At 40.2% G+C, this 24,860-nt stretch overlaps 3 protein-coding genes across 3 annotated transcripts in view; 2 read left to right on the top strand and 1 right to left on the bottom strand.

Moving 5' to 3' along the window:
- Positions 1 to 24,860, top strand: part of LOC131261487 (protein N-terminal asparagine amidohydrolase) — a 92,770-nt gene that overhangs the window by 52,214 nt on the left and 15,696 nt on the right. The window lies entirely within an intron of this gene.
- On the top strand, positions 2,283 to 4,313 carry LOC131264682 (pickpocket protein 28-like). The gene is made up of 7 exons (XM_058266956.1): positions 2,283 to 2,309; positions 2,398 to 2,516; positions 2,589 to 2,846; positions 2,921 to 3,208; positions 3,329 to 3,350; positions 3,420 to 3,967; positions 4,043 to 4,313. Exons 1-7 carry the CDS (start codon positions 2,283 to 2,285, stop codon positions 4,311 to 4,313), a joined length of 1,533 nt encoding a protein of 510 aa, XP_058122939.1.
- On the bottom strand, positions 4,821 to 6,765 carry LOC131261484 (probable cytochrome P450 6g2). The gene is made up of 7 exons (XM_058263528.1): positions 6,539 to 6,765; positions 6,143 to 6,473; positions 5,884 to 6,071; positions 5,670 to 5,806; positions 5,506 to 5,600; positions 5,164 to 5,447; positions 4,821 to 5,103 (listed from the first exon to the last, which is right to left on the bottom strand). The coding sequence occupies exons 1-7, from the start codon at positions 6,763 to 6,765 to the stop codon at positions 4,821 to 4,823; spliced, it is 1,545 nt and encodes a 514-aa protein (XP_058119511.1).

Raw genomic sequence — 24,860 nt, 5'->3', positions numbered from 1 at the left:
TAATGTGTCAAATAAATTTTGTCGGATCGAAAGTAGCAATAAAAATTACCATAAAAAAAAATTCAAACACTTTTTTATGATTAATCAACTAACTGGAACTAATCAAAAGTGAACTAGCCGAGACTTAAACAAGGTATTTTAAACTTTTTTTAGTATATGTTCAATTATCCGTGGAATTCGATTATCCGGGGACCTCCCGGTCCCGACATCCCCGGATAATCGACGTTCACCTATATTGCATAATTTCAAAGTTTATTTCCTGATCGCATTAAGATCAATTAAAATTTGATATTTGATATTTTTCCGTGGTAGAAAAAAAACAGAATACTGTTTAAATTTATTCCTTTTGATAAAAATAAAAATTTGATGGCAATAGTGAAAATATGTACAGTGACCAGCACGGAAAAGTGCCCACCTCGACATTTTTTTATTTTCACTCAGTTTTTTTTCTTTTTATCCATCTAAATATGCTGCAAATAGTTTTTGTATCTTGTTTTACATATGCCTTAAGAGATTCACTTATGAGTTAGAGAAAACAAACAAATTTTAATTTTGAGAAAAAAATAATAAAAACATATATTTATTATAAAATGGCAAGATAAGATAAAGTTCCCACTTCAGTTATTCATTAGTATTCATAAAAATAAGCAATGATAAATGTATTTTAATATGTAATGTGTCCTCTTTTAGCTTTTAAAACCTGCTGAAGGCGCTTTGGCATGCTCTCCACTAGGATTTTTAGTTTTTGGAGATCTAATTCTTCCGAAGCGTGCACTAGAGCTTCAAAATAGTCGTTTTTGTTCGATAGCGAAGCTATGTTTTAGCACATGCTTTGTAGTACGGTGCACACGAGTTAACAAAGTGTTAAGGAGAGCTATTTACCACACTTTACTTAACACGAAAAACTATTATATTTCGTTTGAAAGTCAAGAAAGGTTTCTAAATTCAACAGAGGCAGTCAAACAGATGTGTGGCAATCATTGGTGAGATCCTGTTAATCGTCTAACATTTGTCACATCCTTTGCTCCTTTTCGCTTTTCGCTAATGAGCAAAGTCAAGTAAACCTTGAGCTCATACATGAAGTCATGGTTCTACAGTATGTCCCATAAAAAAAATGCGAAAATCAGTACCTTAGATTCAAATAATTTTTTTCAAACAAAATAATAAAACAAATAGTAATCGTTTTTTAAGCCTTTAGTGATTACATTAATAATTAGGAATACCATTTTTCTCGATCGCCTCCTCCATACGGGGACAGAATCGAGAGCATAACTTCTCTATGTATGAATCATTTTTCGAGATCCATGCCACGGAAATTTAAGCTAACAGGGATCCAACAATGGTGCTAGAACGTTCATAGGCCTTAACCTGAGCATGTGCCCATGTTGTTTCAGCCAAAGGGTTCAAGTCCGGGCTGGTGGGAGATCAAATGAAGTTGCCCAAAATTCCATGTTTTTCTTCAGCCACGGTTGAGTACTTTTTGAGGTACGTCACGGGGCTCCATCCATCCTATTGGAAAATAACGTGTTTTTGTGCTCCAAAGTTGAATTTTATCGATGGCAGAACGTGGTCCTTCAAAATGTTCATATTAACCTCTGTACTAAACACCAAACGTGTCGAGAACTCCAGCCCTAGCTGTTTGATTCGGTCTGTTACAAGGAGACGCTTTACTCTGACTCTGGACGAACATTTCAAGTCATGTTTGATCAACCCATGCATGGTAAATTTTGAAATATCGGCTTCCTTAGACAATTTCCGGATCGATCTGCTACAATTTTGTCTCACTTAACTTAACACTCAATGAGAGCATTGATCTGATGACCTTCGGCGTTCGGGTGGACCGTGGATGGCCATTTCCTGACTTCGTGGAATGTGGTCCATCAAGTAGTGATCGTTGGATACGGTAAACAGTAGCCAGGTGGTATCCCGCGATCGATACAATTTGTTTTACGGGCTTTTGGGTGATCAGTAAACCAGTTACAATCTCCTTAACGGACAGTTTTCTTAAAGTTAATACTCGAGAATCACTTTTTTGATTACATCATCTCATAGTATACTACCAGATGACACTTTACCAGATGATTACACACACACATTACCATGGCAAAAATAACGTTTAAAGCTTCCCAAAAATAAGCATTGAAAATTTTCGCATTTTTTTATGGGACATACTGTATATGTGCAAATTGTACAACAATTAAGTAGAACCGCCCATGGCCTCTAGTGTATCAAAATAAGTAACCGCGCAACAATATACTCCTGACTCACATTACGGTCACGCAATGTCGGACGCAGACTTGTACGCATTTGTGGCTATGCGAGGCCAGTGAAATCAAACAGTCCTTTAGTCATTACCCAGTATTCAAGCAGTAAGAACATAGATTTGCAACAATAAAGTCTGCAGCAAAGAAGTCAAAAAATGCCCTTAAAGTGGAAGTGTTTCGCGAGTACTGTGCCGGAAGCTCCATCCATGGCGTACGTTACTTTGACCGGACAGAACGAACGTCTTGCGAAAGGTGCATGTGACGGTTCTGCAAGACGTTTATGGGTAAAACTAACCTCGATGTCTCGTGTCTTGTCCCGTCAAGGTTCTGGTGGATCATTGTGTTTCTTCTGTCGATGGCCGGTTGTGGAACGATGATTTTCAAGACCTACATCAAATGGAACCAGGCTCCAATTATAGTTTCCTTTTCTGAGAAAACTACGCCTGTTTGGGAAATACAGTTTCCAGCCGTCACCATCTGCCCGGAAACCAAGGTGCAGGCAGCCAAACTAAATGTAACCGCTGAAATTAATGCATTGTATGAGAACAGTGATAATTGGAATATTACTCACAATGCCGACACGTGAGTGTTATAGCTTTCCTTCATGTTATCTCCGAAGTTTCGCGCCAAATTTTATTTAGTTCTGTTTTCCACAGTGTGGGTAAGCTCAAGGTTGTCGCTCAGGTGTGTAATACGATTGTTCAAGACAAAAATTACGACCCATCCCATTTGAATGGAACCTATGAAAAAAACGCAGTAAACATACTGAGGAATCTATCGCTCGATCGTGACAGAGTTGTCTCATCGTGTCGCTTCAACGATGTCCCACGATCGTGCAAACGATATATGAAGGAGACAGTCACCGAAAATGGTCTCTGCTACTCATTCAACATGTTGCCCGAGGAAGAAATATTTCGTAAGAATGCCTTACACAACGAGCATACGTACATGGAGGATTGATACGATAACACCGATGACGACGAGGAAGCTGTCAGATATCCTTTTCATGCTACTGGCGCAGGATTGCAGGCAGGATTGACGATTCATCTTTTAACGGATAAAAGGAATATTGAATATTTGTGTACGGTAGGTTTATGAGTTTGGCTACGAGACGTCATTACAGATATTACGCCTACGCCATTATCTACCGTTTAGGGTGAGACGCAAGGCTATAAGCTTATGCTGCACGAATCCAGCGAGTATCCACAAGTTTCCAAACGTCACATTCGCATTCCATTGGGCCACGAGATGTCCATTGCCATGAAGCCTCAGATGATGACCACGTCAAAGTCCGCCGCCGATTACCATTGGAGCAAACGACAATGTTTCTTCGACAACGAGCGTCGTCTCAGATTTTTCCAGATCTACAACCAGGAAAACTGTGAGCTAGAATGTCTGGCGAACATAACACTGGCCGTGTGCGGTTGTGTTCGATTCTCAATGCCACGGGCACCCGGTGTAGATGTATGTTCCCTTGAGATGTGGTTCTGTATGCATCAAGCACGAGCTTTTTTCAGGGAAAGTTTCAATCATTCCGATGCATCCCTTCAACACGGAACAAACGATGGAGGAAATGTGGCTACGGAGTGCATCTGCCTTCCGGCCTGCAGCTCAATACAGTATGACTTGGAAGTCACGCAGTCCGCGATGGATATGATAAAATACTTGGAAGCCAATCGCATTTTTGACAAAGAAGCTGAAAGGTACCTCATTTCAAATATGTAATGCAATCGGATACATTTTAAACAACTAATCCAATGTTGTAACATCGAATATAGCATCATCGTCTCAAAATTGGAAATTTACTTCAAAGAATCGCACTTCATCACATCGCGACGGTCGGAGCTGTACGGAATGGTCGATTTTCTGGCAAATTGTGGAGGTCTGCTGGGTCTCTTTATGGGCGTTAGCATTCTCAGCCTGCTGGAAATATGCTACTACATTACGATTCACCCGTTTTCCCTAAAGAAAAAGAGAAAACAAGGTTACGGTTCCGAGGATAGGAACAGAAACAACAAACTTCCATCTGTTACAGCAAAGCTTGACTAGGAAAGATTCATTCAGAAGCTAATTCAATCAAATTTTCTAATAAAAAATTAAATTGTTATATTTAGCCCAAGTATGTTGATCAAAAACGAAGAAGGTTTCTATTGATATTGGAAAATATTGGTGTTAATGTAAAGACATCCATATTTCATTTTCAAAGAAGAAGATAACCAAAGTATCCTAAAGAGTAATTTAATGTATTTGCCATTTAAAAAGAGTAGAGTAGAGGTGAAGTAGAAGTTTACATTGAAATCAGCATTGTCTAAGCTCTATTTTTCGAAAATTAAAAAAAAACATTAAACTCTTATACTAAGTTTAAAGGCGAATGTCCGCAGCTAGCTTTTTTAGTAAACTGGTTGGTATGCTTGTGATAATTAAATCGATTTCGCATAACGCTCTAAATGTGTGCTTACAGCTCAAGGAGTTTTATTATGAGTCTTTTGTAACATTCGAAAAAGAAGCTTATTATTTCAGAAGCAGTAACATGCACATTATGCCGATTTCCTTGATTTATCGTTTTTCAAACACCAGTCGTAAACCATCCTTCGACTGGTAGATGATGGATCGCGGATCGACAGTGAACGGCTTATGATTTGGACCAGTTCTTACGCGATAGCTTAGGATCAGCTTCATTAGGGCCAGCTTCACCTGTGCCTGCGCGAATCTCATACCCAGACACATTCGAGGACCTTCTCCAAAGGGTAAATAGACCGTACCCCGGTGTTCTACCTTCCGGTCGGGGCTGAATCGTTCAGGATCGAACTTTTGCGGTTCAGGATGATATTTTGGATCCCTGAAATGGAGTAAGAAATTGTATGAGCATCCTTGTACATTGCTAGTACATTCCACATACATGTGAATTGCAAGAATAGGTATCAATATCGGTGTTCCCACCCGAACGTAGACACCCATATCGTGCCCTTGACTGTCACGATGTCCTCTTCGCATGATGTACTTTTTTGTCGACAGTTTGTGCATGGTGGCAGCCGGCGGATACATACGAAGTGTTTCCAGCATCGTCCATTCTAAATATTCAATGTTCTGCAGCACATCAAAGTCCAGCTTGCCATCGTTGGCGTCCAGTTGCTTTTTAATGTCATGAAATAGCTTTTCTTGCACCTCGGGATTTATTGCCAGCTAAACGAAAACATAAATGTTTCAACTTTTATCGTTGTGTTACTTCTATATTACATACCTGGTAGAGCGCACAACCAATTACCGCGCTTGACGTTTCGAATCCTTCGAGAAATATTGCTAATGCGTGTCCAGTTAACTCCGTTTGAGAGATGTCTAAAATGTGTTTCAAATAAAATTACAACACAACTCGTATTTCAACGCATATAACGTGTTTTGCCGTACTATGTTTCTCCCTGTTGTTGATGAGTGATTGTAGCAAGTCATTATTTGATGCGCCTTCACTCTCCAATTTAGATCGTGTCTGCACCTGAGTAGCCACCAGCGATCTTATCCATTGATCCACATCCTTTAGAAGAAATCTAATAATAAAGGAAGGAAGAAAAGATTGCTTTTGATTAAACGCTTGATTTTTCCACTTGGAACTGTGTCTGCTCACGGGACGGGTATTAGTTGCGCTATCGCTGGCAGGAACAGACTCAGAATCAGTCTGATAGTCGCCAGCAGTGACGTCTCAAACACTCTTTTCCCCATGCGCCGGAATTCGCTCTCTGACTCAGCAAAACATTCGCCATCGATGCCGAATGTACATGCCACCACGTTTTGGGTAGTGAAGCGTGCGGCTAGCTTTAGTAAACGGGCGCTATGGATTAGGACACAGAGCTAATGGACAGATAATCTAATCGGGTAAAGCTTACCTCCTTGGCCTCCAGTTCTTTGGCCACGTGCTGTCCAACGTATGCCTCGAACGCGTCCGCCACCGAGTTCATGATTGGGAATAGTTGTTTGATTTTCGCCCCCGTAAACGACGGCGTAAGCAGCGTCCGTGCCCGTTTCCACTGTGAGCCGGTTGCAAAGAACGCATCGTGAGCGAGCAGCGGATCTTGTGCGGTATCCACCACAAAGTCGTTCGAAGCAAAACACTCAAAATCGCGGGTAAGAATGTTTTTCACCAGTTCCGGATCTCGGACCATTATTGCGGGTGTGAATTGTTTAAAATAACCTACGAACATTGCATTTGGGTATGCACTGTAAGCGATAGGGTAGCTATTACTAAAAACTCGTTCATGAGATGCTTTTTAAGCTATACATACTTGTACCAGTCGCTAGCCAGCTGACAGATGTGTTTTTTCATCAGGAGTACTGGCGCCAAATTACCTGTGAGCATCGATGGTTTCGGATGTGGGACTCCATCGATTTCCCAAAAGCGGTAGTTGTATTTCACCGTCCAGTACAAAAGTCCCAACACAAACACCACCGGCACTGCGGTCAGCGGATTGTGGTAGAAAAGGCCCACGACTAGTAGAGCACTAACGATCATCTCGAGGCGAGCGCTAAAATTGAACTGAACGAAACGGTCAGTAGCTTCGGCGTCGGGACCGATTTGCTGTGCATAAAAGCAGGAATAGATAAGATTATGGCACTTTAAGGTTGAAATGTTAAAAATAGAATGTGGCTGATATAATGCTGATTAAGATAATTACCGTTATCGGAAAAAATGAAAGTTTAAATTCCAGCTGATAAGCTGTGCAAAATCTGTTTACTGGAATAATGAAAACAATGAATACTAACGAACGTAGATTGGCGTTAGAAGAAAAGAATATTTTATTAAATGTGCTTTACATAAATTTAACTATTTCATTTGAGAAACATGTAATTTTTAAACAGTTTTTATGTTTTCACCTTTTTTTAAAAGCTTTCAAATCGCTACAATTACAAGAATCCGTTAAACTTGTATGCATTGTTGCAAACAATCTGGTTGGTGAGCCGGTATACGAATCGGTCCAATGACCGCTGCATTGGCCCAAGAATATCCCACAACCGATGCATAATACGTCAAAGGAACCGAGCCTTTCTGCAAAGTTTTTATCTCGATAAGAGCATATTACAAGGGTTTTTTTTTTGTTTGAATTGATTGAAAAAATAGAGAGTTATGATTTGGAGCCAGTTTGTAACGCTTCATGGTTGAATTTTGTTCAAGTAACCTTGATCAAAAGGTTAATATACATACCGCTGTCAGAAAGGTGAAAAGTTGAAAAGTGATGGGAGTTGTAGCTCATGGATCGGATCACATTTGCGGTAGAGGTGTACATCCTGTCACTACCTTCACACTTAAAGTTGCCCCTTTATTACGGACTTTTTTCCTTTTACATAAAAACATTGATAAATAAAAACAAAATAATTATTCTCCGAAGCACTAAAGCAAACCAAATTGTTTGAAATGTTCTAGATAGTCAGTGAATTGCAAAGCTTCCCGTAGGGAGCAAATCAATCCAGCTCCGACTTTACATCTCTACGCAAAGACAAATCAGATTGTTTTTGTTTACGTTTCATATTTGCAAGTTTCCTTTTAATTTTGTGTGATTAATGTTATTTCTGTAATTTCTAGTGTTGTTTGAAGTAGATGAAGTGATTCAAAACCCTCAGGTAATGAAACTGTAATGGTCCTACTTAAAGGTATTGTTTTAGTTATTTTTATTATGTGTTCGTATCGCAGAGAAGTTACAAGGTGGATGTAATCACTCTGCAAACAAACGTCTTGCGAAATAGTGTGTCTTCATCAGAGTATTCCATAAGAATCCAGCTAACCAGGATAGCGGTCTTTTTCCTCTTTAATCTTAGCAAATAACCGCTGCCTACATAATCTATGACTAGGAAAGTTATGTTCAACAATACAATCGTTAGTTGGTGGAAAACCCCAAGACTACTTCGGATGAACTCGTTCCCATAAATTACCGACAGTTGCTCCGTAAGAATGCCCTGTTCTGAAAAAAAAGAACCCTGGAAGTTTAACTTGATGACGGGATGTTGATTTCCAATACATTAAGGAAAGCGTAAACCACACTTATCGTGGTAATGATCCTTCGATTCGGTTACCTGGCGATTGCCCTCTACAGTTCATCATTCCCTTCGATCAGTCTTATCGATCGGAAAGGTGGACACAAAAGTAAAATCCATTTCGACCGTTCCTTCACGCATGGTATTATACTGTTTTCGATGTGCGACCTCGATGCCGAAATTCCAGCACAAGAAGTAAACGACAAACACCGAAACGAATACCGTTAAAAGTGCATTGATCTGAAGCATGCAACCGTTTTTTGTTTCTATGTGTTGTTTTCGACTGATCGGGATGCATATCTGTTTTTTTCTTCCTCTGACCGACGTCCAGCTGCAAGGAACTAAGATAACGGACAGGAAATGGACGGTCAATAAAATTGGGAACGTTCGATAAATGGGTTCTGTTTGAATCCGTCGGCATTGCACCGGAAGTGACCGCGACGACGGTGGCGGCTGTCATGATATGTCACAAAGTTTGTTTAAAATTTAAGCTGTTGGAAATGGTACTGTACATTCCTCATTATTCTGTTGCGCCTTGCGTTGACATAAGACAAGATTCTAAAATTTGATGTTTGTGATTAATACATTCGTATTGTACGAAAACCCATGGATTTCCCGTGGTGGAGCCCATGGCACAGAGTTAGCGAGGAAACACCACGATGTGGGATCGAAGTCTGGCACCCTCCGGTATCACCAACGGCTGACCACCGATGTATAATATATCGTCATTCGGTCACAGTCAATCTCTTTGGAGAGAGGCTATGTCCCACTGAGGGATGTTGTGCCCCATAAAAAGAAGAAAATAGTACGCACTAAATTAATTAATTCGTGGTGGAAACCAAGTATTAATTATCAGAAAACAATCAACAATCAGTTGATCCACCAATTGTGTCAAATATTTATGGAACGCCGCAATTTTTTTATCAATATTCGACAAAGGTGTGTTTTTAAATTGACATGTCAATTTGAGTGTTCATTTTCGCCATTTTCAGGTTAGTGGGTATTTTTTAATATAAATTGCTCGGTTTTTTTTATGTATTTTTGTCATAAAATTATCACAAAAAACCTTTCAGCAAGTAAGACTATTTCACGAAAAGTTTGTACGAAGCACAAAGGTATGTGAAAATTAATATTAAAATAGTTATTTCAAATCATGCGGACTATCAATTTTGTGATTTCCTTTTTTTTCTTATAAACTCTACTCATGTGCCAGCATGAAAACACTAGGATTATTCCGTTCCGTTGTTCATCGCTTTCGAGAGTAAAAATTTCATCAGGATTAGGTTTGAAATTGAAATTTAGCAATGTAGCTTTTGTGATTTGGAATTCAGTATTTCAGATGACTAAAAAGCATAATAGCAAAATTAAAAGTACTCAAAATTAAAATATCTTTTCATAACTAATTTATAAAGGTTTATTTTCCTGCTATTTTTACGGAATCTGGGCTATTGGTTTGCTTTCACAAAGCTATGGTCGGAGGTATACGAAATAGTATAGAAAATGTTAAAGATAGAAGATGGTTTGTTAACTAACCTACTGGAATAGTAATGAAAACATTAGCTATTCAAAATAGATTGATTCTTTTTAGCACACGTTTGTAATTGGTATACTTTCGGTGTCTCTTTCTTACACAAAAAAATGTTTTTTATTTTAATATCATGCTTTGAAACGAAAAATCAACGATGAAATTATAAAACTTCCAGATATTTTAAAATGTGTTAAACAAAAAAATGTCCATCGGAAAAGATTCCTTAAAAACAGCCCTCTACTCCAGCTCAAGGAATATGCATGTTTTTTTAAATTTGTGTTACAAGTGATGTAAAAGAAACACTTTGCAATAGATTAGAAATATAATTAAGATTATGCATCATTACCGAGTACAATTGCCGTACAATTGCAGCGTCACGCTATCGTAAACTGCAATATGTGGTTTTACAGCCCTTGGGATAAGATTGATTTTCATGTTCGATATCATTCGAACGTACTTACGGATGCAGTCATACTCAGCAGTGTAGATGAGCAAATAGTAGCCGCTCCTAGAGCAGTTGCACTTCGCCGCCTTGGGTTGACTGAAAGTAATTTGATTTGGCCTGCGGTGTCCACCATTTTGCCTTCGCCACCTACACGACTTCTAGACTTTGGCCCGGAGTGACCTTGTTCACTTGCCGTAGAATGGTGCCTCTTGAAAGGAGCCTTTTCGATCTGTAGTGTGGCGTATGGTGATGAGCCGTATCCCAGTTCAAGATATCGCTCGAACTGTGCGCTCTTCACGTACGGCCGCTTCCTCTCGAACCTGAGCAAAGCGGAGACCGTAAGTCTCCACTTCACGTGAGGCACTAGAAACGCCGACGGTACTCCAAATATGTTCCCGAAGATTACACTAAATGATAAACATCCAGCATTTCCAGCGATTCCAGGCGATTCGCGGTCAATGGGCAAAGTGTGCTGCACCTCCATGCGCTCAGAGCTGCTGATTGCAGCTGGTCAGGGTGTAAGATTTTTCACCGCAAAACCCCATTGACGGTCGGATCCATGAAGGAAACTGCTCACGCCAAGGCCATGAAGGGCTAAAGTTTACATTCGTTCGTTCAGTGAAGCAATTTCGGTTCTACCGCTTACTCCTTCCCAACTCGAACAATCAGATCGAACTTGTTCGTAAATCATTCGGTACCGATCGAATGCATCTTCTGGTAAATTATGTTCACTTCTCCATTTGCTGGCGAACGTAAAATTATCACCTCATTTACAGTGGAACAATGATTTGCATGTTCGCTCGACCTGCGCTTCGGAATTCGCTTAGCGCTTGGTGGTCAAATTATCTTTCCAGCTTTTACTATTTCCTTCCGTTATTGTTTGTCCTTAAAAAACGAATTGTCTTTCATCCTACGCTTAGCGAAAAGATCATAGTGATTGTTTACCTTGATATTTATTTTTGGTTCGCTTGATGAGTGTCACTTTTCTGATTGTAATTGGAGAACCCATCGAGGATGGTTATTTGGAATATGGCAAACTGGGAGCCTTAAGAGTTAAAACAACATTTGTTATTTTGATGTTTACTTTACTCTAGCCATGCGTACCATCACTGCTGCGCTACTTGTACTATTACTCTTTTTAGTGTATATGTGCATATGGAGGTATCTTTTACATTTGTTCTTTTTTTTATTATTTATTTGTTTACCTGTTGTATAGTAATATTGCGAATATATTCAAACAGGTACGTTTCGCCTGCGAGGACTAATCGAATGATCGTGGCACATTATACTTTAATAAATTTACACACACCGATAGCGTGTTTAGACAAGACTGTTTTGTATGGGAATGTGTTGAAAAATGCCCTGTGTAGGGTCAAATGCACCGAGTGCACTTTTTTCAAACTGAATTAAGCCCTTCACAGTTTCTTGTTGTTTCTATTTTCGTTGTGCGTGGTTGATTCTAAGTGCACCTGCTTCAAAAACATGTCATTGAATGTTTGTACATTTTAACTCATTCATGCGATACTAATCAATGAAATTGAACAAAATTTAAGACAGTATTGATCTAAATCACAAAAATCTAAAAAAAATACTGAGACTGGGAAGGGGTTAAGTCATTTTTGTAAGATTTCCCTATAATAGGTTAAGCTATTGCAAGTGTTAACATAAAATATTACAATCAAGCAGACATTGATCAAGTACCTCAACATCACACGTCAAGTCACTTAACGAATACTGAATAGAATTGGTGTCATAATCATTACATTCTAGTTGTAGAAACAAAAATTAAACCAACCTCTTCAGTGCTGTCAATGTTAGGCAAAACAGAAAAAAATATCAAATCACGATACATAAATAGTTCAAATCATGTTGCCTCACAATTTTAAATTTCATGCTCTCAAAAATCTTAATCGTTTTAATAACAATCTGAGAGTTGCCACGACTTTTTTATTTATTGGTAGTACAAGAGTTCTGTGAAACTTTGGAGTATTTTGCTTGAATGGACAGCAAAAAAGTAATGTTATTCGCTTAAGGGGTGTATCGTACCTCACATTACCTTGCATTTACATTTACCATCGACTGAACCGTTGCCCAACTTCTGCCTACATGTTTAACTTAACACATTATTTTACGTATTTATTAGAGCAGGTGTTCACTTTCATTTCGCATAACTCGGCCTATGTCTTTTTGCATTTCGAATGAATGGCAAGCAAAGCAGTGTATTTACTTAGATTTCATGATAAAAAGGTTTCCTTTTTTGTAATTTGTCCGAATCTTAGGAAAATATGAAAAACATTAAAAAATTGAAATAATGTAATATAATCTTAATTTGAAACTTTTAATTTTATAATTCAGTGTGTCAATATTTATCAAAATCATTTGATCTTGAAGTCTGTTGTATAGGATTGGTCTTGTTGAAAGTTAATCGAAATGTGTAAAATCCTTTTATAGTCTGCACGCAGAGTTGATTGAAGAATAGTGTGCTTTTTGTGTCATAAAAAAGCAAAATAATACAATTTCCTGGTTTTAAAACAGTATTTTTTCGCAAATAGTGTAAAACCTTATATGAACTTTTCCTGTCTTCCTTTAATAGGATAGCATGGGCCTCGAGTTGGGCAATACATTATGTTATAAAAATGGAAGCCATGCGGAATGCGAAATTTCTACATGCGATCTTTAAAATTCCTACTTTATTTCCTGCACTTTAAAAATTGTATCTGTTGGTTAACAAAATGATTGCTCATATTTGTCTTCAATTGCATATACTTGGTTTGAACGGGGCTATTTTCACAGCTTCCAGGGACACGCTCCCATCAACGAGGAACGTTGCTTCGATGCCGATAAGCGGCACTGGTCGATCTGATTCTGCCACGATAGGAATAAACATCCAGCCGGTGGTCAGTTCAGCGCCGGTAGGAACGCGAACGCTCGCCGCATGCCTTTGTGTGTGTCCGCGCAGTCTCAAAGCTCCGCGCCGTACATCGCCATAGCGCCGCCCGGAACTGGCCTTGTAGTCGTGAATGCGCCGTACAGCACGAAGAAGAAAACGATCCGGACCACGGCGCGGTTCCGTGCGACGGATTCGTTCGTTCGTCAGTTGCTGTCCGATACTGCTGCTAACCGGAGGCCTTTTCACGAGAAGTGCTTGCGTTACGGTCGTCGATCTTGGCACTCTGTACCGCGCAGGAATCGTTTCTGTTATCCCGGCAGTTCATCCACTGTGCAGTCGTATATGTTGCAAACCATCGGGAAATGGTATCGTGTTTCATAAAGTGCACTACATTTACCAATCGCTCGATACAAACGTACACCCTTTTGTCATACGTGCTGTTGTGGCTATTATCGAAAGTTTAAGTGTTTTTCGAATTGATCGTGATCGTGACTGTTGCGTCGACGAGATTCGTAGATCAGCGATCTGACGTCTGCTGCTGCTCAGTGTATGGTTATAAATATTTACGCACATTGCATGGCTAACACTTGCTAGCTTTTTCAGATCACCAAAAGCTGTTTTATAACTAAGCTGCTGAGACTAGTTTTTAACGTTTTCTTTCCATTCAGTGGGTTTATACACTTTATTTTGAAGGGATGGTAGACCGGAAAATAATTTTGTTTTTTGATGAGTGTGCACCTACTTTTCTCGTACAAGCTTGTTTTGCAAAACTATTTATATCTTGAATAGAGGTTGTGTTGGTTCAACAATAAATGGATTCTGGTGAATCTAAAAACATTAAATGGATCAACAAACCATTAGAATTAAGTGTCGTTTACTTACCCTACAACGGATGATTTTTTTTCGAAAACTACTCCTCGCGAAAGACTTTAAGCAAGCTTTATCACTCTGACTCCCTACTGCAAGTACGAACCCCCATTGAACATTGTAATGCACCATCTCGGGGTTCCGCGGGATATAGGACTTGTGGCTACCTTGGCGGTCTAGTCGTGTTGGATCGGCACGGAAGAAGAAGGGCAAAACAAAAGCCCACCAAACGAAGGAAGTGGAAAAATAAGACATGGCCAACGCGGTACTAAACTCCACACCTCCCCGACGGTGAAGGCAAGACGCCGGGCGTTGTCGCTCCGCGGTGGACGATAATCATCTTACGTTGCCCATTTTTCCCCGAGTATGCACAATGGTGTACTCGTGGTTTTGCCCTGTCGGCTTGCGGCTGGTTTGGACGCAGAGTAAATAATATTTAACATATTTTCGCTCTGCTGCTCTTCCAGCGAGTTATATGTTCGGTTTGGTTTTTGTTTTATCTCTTCTTCTTCAGTTGCGGATGGCGTTGATCTGAGACGGTGTGTTGTTGATGCTGCCATGCCTATTTGTCGCGTCTTCGCTAGAATTGTGGCTAGCAATGTTGCACGTAGTGATCTGCGGGATCTGAGTCAGGCCGAGCCTCAAGCCACAAGACGATCGAGAAGAAAACGAAATGCTTTGCAGCCGACGGTAATGTTCCTTGGTTGCCGGGATCCGCTGGAATGGAAGAAGGAACCCATCAGGGAGGGTCAGCTTTGGAGCAGAATCGAGCGGTGGGTTGTAAAAGCTGCGCACAGCATCGTGGGGTTGAACAGTTTGAAGAGAACGAAACACAATTCACACCAGGATCAGCCGAGTTTCCACGTACGGGCTGTGCCGCCATGCTTGGGGCAAAGGCATTAAGAGCGGCCACAGGGAATGGCTCTGCTTTTGCGCACCATCTCTATCAACCCTCCGGGGCGAACCGATCTCTTGGCATCGCTTCAGTTTGTTCTTCTTCCTGGCGTGTCGTCCTCCCAAAAGCCACGGACTGTTATCGCACCCGGCCGCACTCGTTTTCGATGTGAAAGACGAGCGGGAATGATTTGTGCGCGGAGTTTATAGCGATCACTTTTGACGGCTCGTCAGCTGAGGGTTTTTTTCTTTTGATGTTTTTGTTTTGCTGCTTTCGGTATCGCTAATTGCACTGTTGTACCGGTGATGCCGCGGTTTGGTGCAGTAATAATTCAACCGAGAACTCATCTGCTTCGCTGCCCGAAGGAAATTATGCTATCCGTACTAGAAATGTAGTAATTGTCATTAATGGAAAATTGTGATACTGTGCGAACTGCAAAACGATCCCCTTTCTCGCATACTTTTGCCGTTGCAAAAATATCTGTATTCTTAACTTATTTTTTGTATTTTTTATGATTTTTGGCATAACAAACGTTTGCTCTTTATCTTAGCATTATTGATTTTGTCATGCATGTCATAAATTCCAATACAATGCTTAATATAAAAATCGAGATCTTTTCCTGCTAATTTCATTTTCACTCTAGTCAACCCACATAAAGACATACAGACGAGCATATAGTTCAATTTTATTTAAAAGCTATGTCTCAATATTTCAATTCTTTCAATCTCATTAAAAGGGTTTCTCCGTTGATATAATTACGTCTTAGTCACATTTTAAACCTGCATTCAAGGGTGAATCATACCATTTAATGCAACAAAATTCCCAATGTTTATACAACTATTCTTAATATTGTCTTGAATCAGTGTAAATGCAAAACAACCAAATTTATTATCTAGTATATGCCTGTTTCATAGATCCCGATAAGGGTAAAGCTTCTTAGTTTTATTTAAAAAAAATATAAAGTGTCAAGAAAAAATCATTGATCTATAAAAAACAAATTGATATCTAGTATTTTCTGGACGCATACATTAGAGTGAGCATAACACACCGTATCTTTGCTGGGAAATTTCAACGCGGCGCCAAGCGGGAAAAGCCTTACATTTTATTTTCCCTCTCCATATCGTTGACTCGTTGGAGTATACAATCGGGGCGGCACTTGCAGGAAAGATCATCGTTGGTTTTTCTGGCTTTTGCTTCTTTTTTAATTCCCTCAGCTCCGATATAACACACTGCCATGCACACGTCTCCCCAGCGGAAGCCGTCGAGGAATGACCATTCTTGAAAGACACTTGAGAGCGGGTCGTCAAACGGTGTGTGTTGTCGCATAACCGGAATGGGTTGAGATGAGTGGCCATAAAATAAAACACAACAGCCCCGGCACGGTGACGCGAGTGCGCTACCTTCACTTGGGCCGAAGTTTGGGCCCGCTGGGTCGCTTGCGCGAACGTATTTATGCACGATGCCACTGCGGGTGCATCCCCGGAGGCTGAAGAAAGGAAGAATCATCAGGGAAGAAAAACGCTAACGGCGAGCAACTCGCTAACTCTTCCCCGCCTCGGCGGTAATTTCACCCGGTGACCACAAATGGCTTCGATTCGACCCTCTTCCCTCGACCCACTGCCGGGAGAAAAGATTAATGGGATGGGAATGCTGCATCTAGGTAGCATTTTTCTGCATTTCTAGTCGGTTGTTGCTCGATCTTTTTGTCTCAACTGCAACTGCTCATAGTACAAAGCCTCTGGAGGACCGAGTCGGCAACACACAAGTCTATCCAAGTTACCGGTTGGCTGGACGTTTGACTTGGAAAAGTTTGATTAAACGCGCCAAACGCGAGCTAGTCAGTTAATTTGATAATTTATAATGCCAAACCGGAAAAAAGTCTGAAGGGAACCGCTTCCCTTTCTTGCCATCGGCATCGTCTGCTAGAAACAAGAAGCCACCTGGAAACGTCCCGTGGTCGGCAAGAAAAAGTAATGAAAACAGCTAATAGTATTATAAAAATTAGTCAAGCCGGTTCCCTGCAACACACCCTTCCTGCCCGACCGGGGAGTGGAGCGCAACCCACTGCCGCGAGGGGGAATTCTTTCTGACGCTAGCGTCTACCGGCGGCGTGCAATGAAATATATATTCGCAATTAATCTTTGGTTGGCAATCTTGTATCGTCGTACGCTGTTGCGCAGCTAGCTGCTCCCAACGTCGTTCTGCGCGAGAGTGTGGTTTCTTCGTGCCGGCTGATCGCGGATCCCGGACGATCTTCTGACCAGTCGCGTTACCAACCTATGCCGGGACGCGTCTTGTGCGATAAGACAAAAAAACACGGCTCCTATTTTTGCTTACTTGCCTTCAGCCAATGCTCAGTACGCCCTCGAGCCCGAAAGAAGTTTTCCAATACTCGCGTAAACCGTGGTTTTGAGCGTAGAACACCGCTAGTCAGTGGTGGCAAACTTTTGGGTACATATGTTAACGTAAACAAAACGAATAAAAAAACATAGGCCACTAATAAGAGGAATTCTAATGATCCCTAGTTTGTTTTTTTTTGTTTTTGGTTCTTCGAGATAATAAAAAAATAATGTAAAACGTTCTTTTTATCATGAACAGTAATATTCATCCTCAATGGTTTTCAAACCAATTTCATGTATTTATATTGCTATTAATATAACTATTTTCTCATTGTCATTTACTACATTAGAATTTTTTTTATCTTCAAGCATATTGATTCGAATCGATTCATTTTCTCAACCACGAACTAAAAAATCTTTCACCATTTCGATAAAAAAAAATTGCTCGATCCAAAGAAAACATTTTAAACTAATGACAAAAGTAAGGCAAGTTAATTATTCTTTTTTCATATTAAAATAACTGACTTCCCAGCCAAAAAGACTTGTGTAAAAATTAAGCCAAAATTGCTAGTTCAAAAGTCTGAATGTATGTTTACTTTAAGAGCTATAACTTCACTTGTCTATTAGATGATTTGGGTTAGACTATCAACCGATATCCGATATCAACTGAGAAAGTAATTTCGGAATCTCCCTGGCTTTTCATACCCTTCGAGTGTTTAGATATCCTTAGGAAATTGATTAAATCTCAATTGACCCTTATCCTCTCAACCCCTTTATTTATATTTTAGCCCAAGAAAAAGGGCAACTAAAGTACAATACATCATTCTAACGCTGTAATAAAAATCAATTTTTTTCGCGTTCAACTTCATGTAGTGATTGAAAGTTCGACACCCATGTCGCAGTTGAACGTCTAGCGTCGCCTAGACGCATAGGACTTCCCGTGCGATACTTTATCGCGTCTAAATCCCGTATTGGCGGAACGTTCGTGTTCCTTGCGGACGTGGCTGTGTACCCATTCGATGCTCTGGCTTTTCTGCCCTCGTACAACCGTTCGGGTACGGCGTATTCCTGCGTTGCTATCGGAACAGATCAGTTGCGAACCCACAGCCACCACAACCTTCTCCTGCACTCTTGACCCACCGTCGCGGTTTTTATGGTGCACTTTTGCGAAGAGCCTCAAAGGGCAGAAGGGTTTTAATAGTACGGAGCAACCACCTTCTTTTTCTCACAGGATCGAGCTATCCGCAAGCGCCGCTGGTCATTGCGCTTCCCGCCGATGCCGAAGATGTTAACCAACCAGCCGAGCTGATCGAGCGACCGGTGGTGGGTTGGATCCGTTTCATTCCGTTTAGCTGTATATGCCGTCATTCCAGTGCGATCGTTTACTTCCTCCAAATCGAACGCCTTCCCTAGCGACTTCTGCGCTGACCTTTTCCTCGAGCACTGGCCGCTAGCACCCGATCGCGGATGCATTGTTGTGCCCTGGTGCACCGGATAGTAAAGTTCATTTGATGGTCCTGGGAGAGCCAAAGCTCCACCCTGCTTGGATGATGTTTTACTGGAGCTATATATGACATTCCACAGTGGATGATACCACGTCGCGCTGACCGTGTTAAGGAAAAACGTTTTTTTAGTAAATCTAAAGCAACGGGATATTTATGAGGCTCCAGTTGTTCTGGTAGCATACATTCCGAAATGGCTGTAATAGTTGGAAGAGATGAAGCACGGATAGTTACCGTTTCCCTTTATTCAATGAATGGGGTCGCCATATGGATATGTAACAAGCGCAATTCCAATACACGGTGAAATGATAATTTTGTTTATTCTAAACTTTATCTTCATTTTCATCATTTGTATGTTGTTAAAAAGAGTCATTGTTCATAAAATTATATGAATGTCTTGAAAATGACAAAATATGACACCGTCATAAGCTGAAGCTTATAATTTTTTAGAATATAGTCATCGTATTTCTATGATTAGAACTGTCAATTTAATAATAAAAAATGGAAGAATGTGTACTAGTCTGCAAAGGTTTATCTTAGCTGTAGTGCTTCCTGTTCTTTCCTACGGCTAAATGCAATAAAATGAACTCTGCTCTTGATGCTTATCGAAAACTCTTATCAGATATTCTAAATGGTTCATGAATATCCTTCAATTCTACATTCTGCTTTCCACTCAATCGTTAATTTTTCACGTCACAGTACCCAATGAACCAGCACTTGTCGTTTGAGAGGCGAGATCGAACAGTATTTTTCCAAAATGGTCATCGATGGTCATCGTTAAATAGACAAATTTTCCCAGTAAAATCGGATGTGACGACGCAATTTGTAAGGGTGGTGTATGCGTTTTCCTCTACCCTCTCACCTAACGATATATTTAAATCGATTTCTCAACACAAGACTTTACCTAGACAGTGGTTATGTGGAGATTATGGTTCAAAAGCTTCGCCTGTGTACCAAAGACGCTGGCAAAGATGTACGTGCTGCTACGCCCGATTAGGTTTTCCGGTAGTTCCCACGACACTTGTACCATTCCCGTTGAACTGCTCTTCGCTTGAGGAAGCGCTTGTTCAAACGATATTGAGCTGCTTGTGGTACACGGTCATGGCTTATTTAATATTATTTCACTGATATTGATGAAGAAACTCTAGTTGAAATATTCTACTCTGCTGTTGAGAACACGGAATTTTGAGATTTTTTGCATACATTTGATGGGTATCATTATAAACCAAACCTAAAAAGCGCTCTTGCATACTTCATTTTTTAGGTATAATCTGTTGAATGTTAGATTGATGAGTAAAACGAACCATTATAAACCACAAAGCAAATGAATCTTATGATAAGAAAATATTTAATTTTGGTGTTTCCATCATTCCGTATAATGTGTTTGTTTTGTTTTGAATGCATTTCTTTTAACTTCGAGACTGCCATAAAACAACACATCTTTTCGTGGTTTAATTGACTATCGTTTGGAATTGACCATGCCTTATGTTTTATTTAATTTAAACATTTTAATAAAAAGGTTAAACCGGCGATTCGGTGACCATTTGGCGTGAGGGTTATTAATCGAGTCGGAGCACGCATTTCTCAGGAATAATTGTGATAAAATTAAGGAATAGTGAAGTGCTTTGCAAGCTAAACTATAAAAAAAGGTCCATATGATTTTTCAACAATGTATAATAATCGAAAAGTAAATAGGATCATAAATTTCAAAACTTCAATGCAAATGTATTCTACCAAACGATTATCACTTTACGTTGACTTTACTTTATTTTTGTTTGCAAAAAAGTACTTTAATAAGTACCTATACAGGCATTTCATTAAAGTGCAACGGGTTGTTAGTATTTTTGCTTAATTATAAAATTAATCAATATACATGCTCTGTATTGAAAATGATTATTTTTCCAACCAGTAAATCCAGGCCTTTGGCAATTCTGGAACCAGCAAACCTTTTTCCCTTACTAGCGAAGACAAAATGTCAGTTGTTTAAACTCCTCTGCAATGATGCAACCGTGGCCTGGAAAGTACTAGCTCCTTTAAATTTCAAATGAACGTCGTTGGTGACGATGACGTACATCTTCGGCCAAAGCCACGGTAACAGTTTGTGCTTTCTTTCGCGACGTATGTGTTTTAATTTTGTGTTAATTTTTTTCCTCTTCTTATCCAGTTCAGCGTTTCCCATACGCGCTCGGAGCGCTCGCTTCTTTCGCTGGCCATTTTCGCTATCCACGAGCGAACGGCTGTGATTTCCTCACTGCGATAATCCTTTTTCCGAATGCGCACGTGTTTTACCGGCCCGGTGTGAAGAAACGTTTGCAACGAAACGGGGTCGGCCGAATGCCTCTCCCAGGCATCCAATCCCGGACGTTCCAGCAGGTATCCCACGGAAATGGGATGCGAAGCAAGCCCCTGCGCCAGCGAAGACGCATAAAACCGAACGACCCGACGATCCGGTGCATTCGATGCACTTCACACCGGTGGAGAACGTGCCAAGGCGTAGCAGAAGCAGTGAGAAAGGCGCACAACAGCGCACAGACAAAAGTACGGCAGACGATAATAATGCGCGCAAAGTAAATGATATTTCATTGCCGGTGCGGCCACTATGGGCCTCGCTTCATATTTCGCATGGTCGTAAAACCGGCCGTCTGTCATACCACCGTGTGTCTCGTAGCACCACGATGCCGGAGAGCCGCCCCGGTGTGCTCACCGAGGCTTGGCGATGGCTTGAGGCATTAGCTCGGCGTAGGGATCATTTTTTTAATAATCATTACTATTATTACGTGAAATCATAAAATTACAAACATGAGAAGCAAACAACTTGTGCTCGGTCCGCGACGGTACGTTCGCTCGGACCGATCCCTACCTTCGTCCCACGTCCGTAATTGCTTGGTTTCCCGAGCTGTTAAGGGTGTATTTTAAGAGAAGATGATGTTGGATCAGTTTTTTTTATCTTCAGCTTACATGCAGTCGGGTTTTTTTTTTCAAACATTCTCTATGCCCACGGGCTTTCGATTGCGTTCAAATACGAGGCGTTCATTAGACGCGTCTAGTTCTAATGCGCCAAGTACAGTTAGATAATTTAAGCACTATTTGCCAGAAGAAGTATCATGTCGACTCGCCTACACATATAAATCCGATATGCTATTAATGTAAATTGGCTTTGATTTTATTGTAGATCAAAATTCTTGCATAACAAGGATGCACTCAGTCTCAACGCGTTTTTTAGTGTTTTGTTCATCAATGGAAAAAAATTCTTTGGAGTTGGTAATATATTGGAGATATTTTTTTTTTGAAAAGCAAGCTTTAAAAGTTTGTTTGATTACCTAGGAAAGCAAATGCGTTAGCAATAATAATAATAATAATAATAATAGTTAGATAGTTGTTCATGTAGAATTTATTTATTTGAAAAATGATTATTTTCACAAAAATGCATCAGTCGTTTCCTTCAAATGAACCATTTCTTTCATATGCAAACATTTTGCACAAAATATTCCATTTTGTCTGTTTTGATAGTACCAATCCCAAATTGATGTTTGTGCAGTAGATAACATTATCTCAGCACATTCAGTAGAATCCCGGCATATGTTTCACTTCGAAAGCTTACGAAGCAAGTGATTCAACTTTCACCCAACGATAATGCGTTTAACGCAGTGTAAACATCTTCGACGTCATTCGACGGCACCGATTTCGTTTTTCTACCCATGCCCTCGCATCGTGCTGACCAAATCGAATGGACATCAGCTGACAGCATACATAGAACACGGGCCACATGATTTTGCAAATGAAATGCAAAGCGCCCGTGTCCGGCCGCCGATGGGTTTTTTTTTTTTTCGAGACCATCCCCCTGATAAATACCTACCTTTTCCCGCCGCTGGCGCCGGCTCTGGACATCGATTGAAGTCGATCCTAGCGAAACCTGATAATGTATTCTAATGAATTCCATTTGGAGTTGCACCGCCGTAATGTTTAATTAACTCCAACTCGAAGTGTGTAACTTAAGACTCGGAACCACCGCCCTTCGCCGGAGGGAATATATTAATCAAATATGTACCGCTCACGAGCGCCTCGAAATGGTGGTCATTGGTCCGGTTCCGGTCACTCGTCTTACGTTCGTCCAGGATGGCCATGTCATGAAGGGAAGGATGGTATTGTCTGTTCTCCTGATGGGCCAAAGAAGAACGAGCAGAAGAGTGGGTACATACATTCGGGCAATGGAAAGATTGACCACCATCACCACCGCAAATCAGAAGACCAGTTGAGCGAAACCACCTGGTTCGGTTGACATGTTCAATTCTCAATTTTCCTCTCGCCACCTAACGCTCCTGGCCTTTGACTGTAGTCGGAAGGATGGAGACCGTTGGGGATTAGACAGAATAACATATTAATGTTATCAACTGCACCAACATTCGCTTTACGATGGTACGTTATCTCTGGTACGCTCTTTCGAGTTAAATTTGAATCCTTTATCGTTCGTCTTTGAGCATCCCATCCATCGCCAGATGGGGAGTGGTGGCGCCCAACTTTTTTTTCATAAACCTGATCATACGGCACCTCGCTTGATTGGACAACCCGCTCGCCCCAATCTTAGCACGCCGAAGCGCTCTGTGATAAGATAACAAACCTCCCGTAGACATTCAAACACTTTGTAAGGCGAATCAAATCCACCGCTCGCTTGATCGAAAAACACACACGTGTTATCGACCGCAAGGAAGTTTGACAGCTTCTTTCGGTTATTCCAAACAACCAGATAGGACTGTCATGTAACAAAAAAAAAAAATAGAGGAACAGCCAATCGTTCCTGGGTCTACTGATTGGCTTCTCCTCGGCCTCTAGCAGCACGATGATTACGTTTGTCTTTGATAAGACCTTTGTTTTGGTATTCGCGGGAAGCTCCGGATCCAAGGGGAGCAGAGCATATCTCGCCACGCTGGGCATCCGTTCGTTCCCACAAACAAAATGGCAATGAGGTAGAACAGTAATCAATAGCGGGCAGCAAATAGGCCCGTTTATGATATTTCTGTTGGCTGTAAATACAATTTTCAAAACACATGCAGTCCCATATCGCGAAGAAAATGGCTTTGCTGATTATACTTTCGCTGATTGCCGTTTGGGCGACTTTCGCAAACAATGATTAATATGCCGTCAACGCTCTGCGTGATGACGAACGTTAAAAACTGGACTGCAACAGTGTGAAACAAGTAACATGGTCAACTCTGTTGTTGTTAAATTTAAATAAATTAAAAAAAATTGTCATCAAATACAACAATCACTTGATCATAAATTCGAGTTGTAAAAGTCAATGAGTAAAGTCCATAGGGTGTAAGAGTATTTTCGTTCTTAGTTCTAAGGATGATTGAAAACCACGATTGAACACAACATTGATCTAAACTAAATTAATAATTAATAAATATAAGACAACCAAACTCGTACCATTTTTCATTAAAACGTATAAGTGCTGGTGCTTAAGGGCATATGGAGAGTTGTAAATACATCCTATGTGTCTATATTAAAAATATGTGACAATCATTTCATTCTTAGTTAATTCATTAAAGTTGATAAAAATAATACATAAAATTATAAAAAAACTATAAAAGTTATAAATCGAACGAAGCAATCTTCATTGAATTTGTTTTCAACAATAAAAATTAGCAACTGCTCAGTGAACAAAAAAATATATGCGTATAACGTGGAACATTATGCGCAGGCAAGTAAGGATCAGAGAACTCCTAACAAATTTAGAATTAAAACCAAAGTACATGTTGCAAATGAGTTTTGGTTATCAACCTCCAAAGTTTGAAAAGTAATTGTCGAAGAGAAAAGTGGATGGCTCAAAATTAGAAAATAGACAATAACCATAATAACATATTGAAGAAAACAAGCGTAACAAATTTTAATATATTTCCTATTTCATCATAACTTGATATCAAAATGCTTTTTGATATTTGCGAAATAACATAAACCAAACAAAAATCAGTCTTACCAGTCAAGCATTTACATCGAAATTCTAAAAAAGTAACATCTAAAAGTGCACCTTACTATGTTTCCTCTTGGACTGATCTTACTCATATACATTATCTCGCATTAATTGAAGTTTTTCGTTTCGTTGCAGCAGGCG

Source organism: Anopheles coustani, chromosome 3 (assembly GCF_943734705.1).
Source record: "Anopheles coustani chromosome 3, idAnoCousDA_361_x.2, whole genome shotgun sequence".
Lineage (NCBI taxonomy): Eukaryota > Metazoa > Arthropoda > Insecta > Diptera > Culicidae > Anopheles > Anopheles coustani.
The sequence above is the reverse complement of the archived record's forward strand: the minus strand, read 5'-3'. Positions and strand labels throughout refer to the sequence as shown.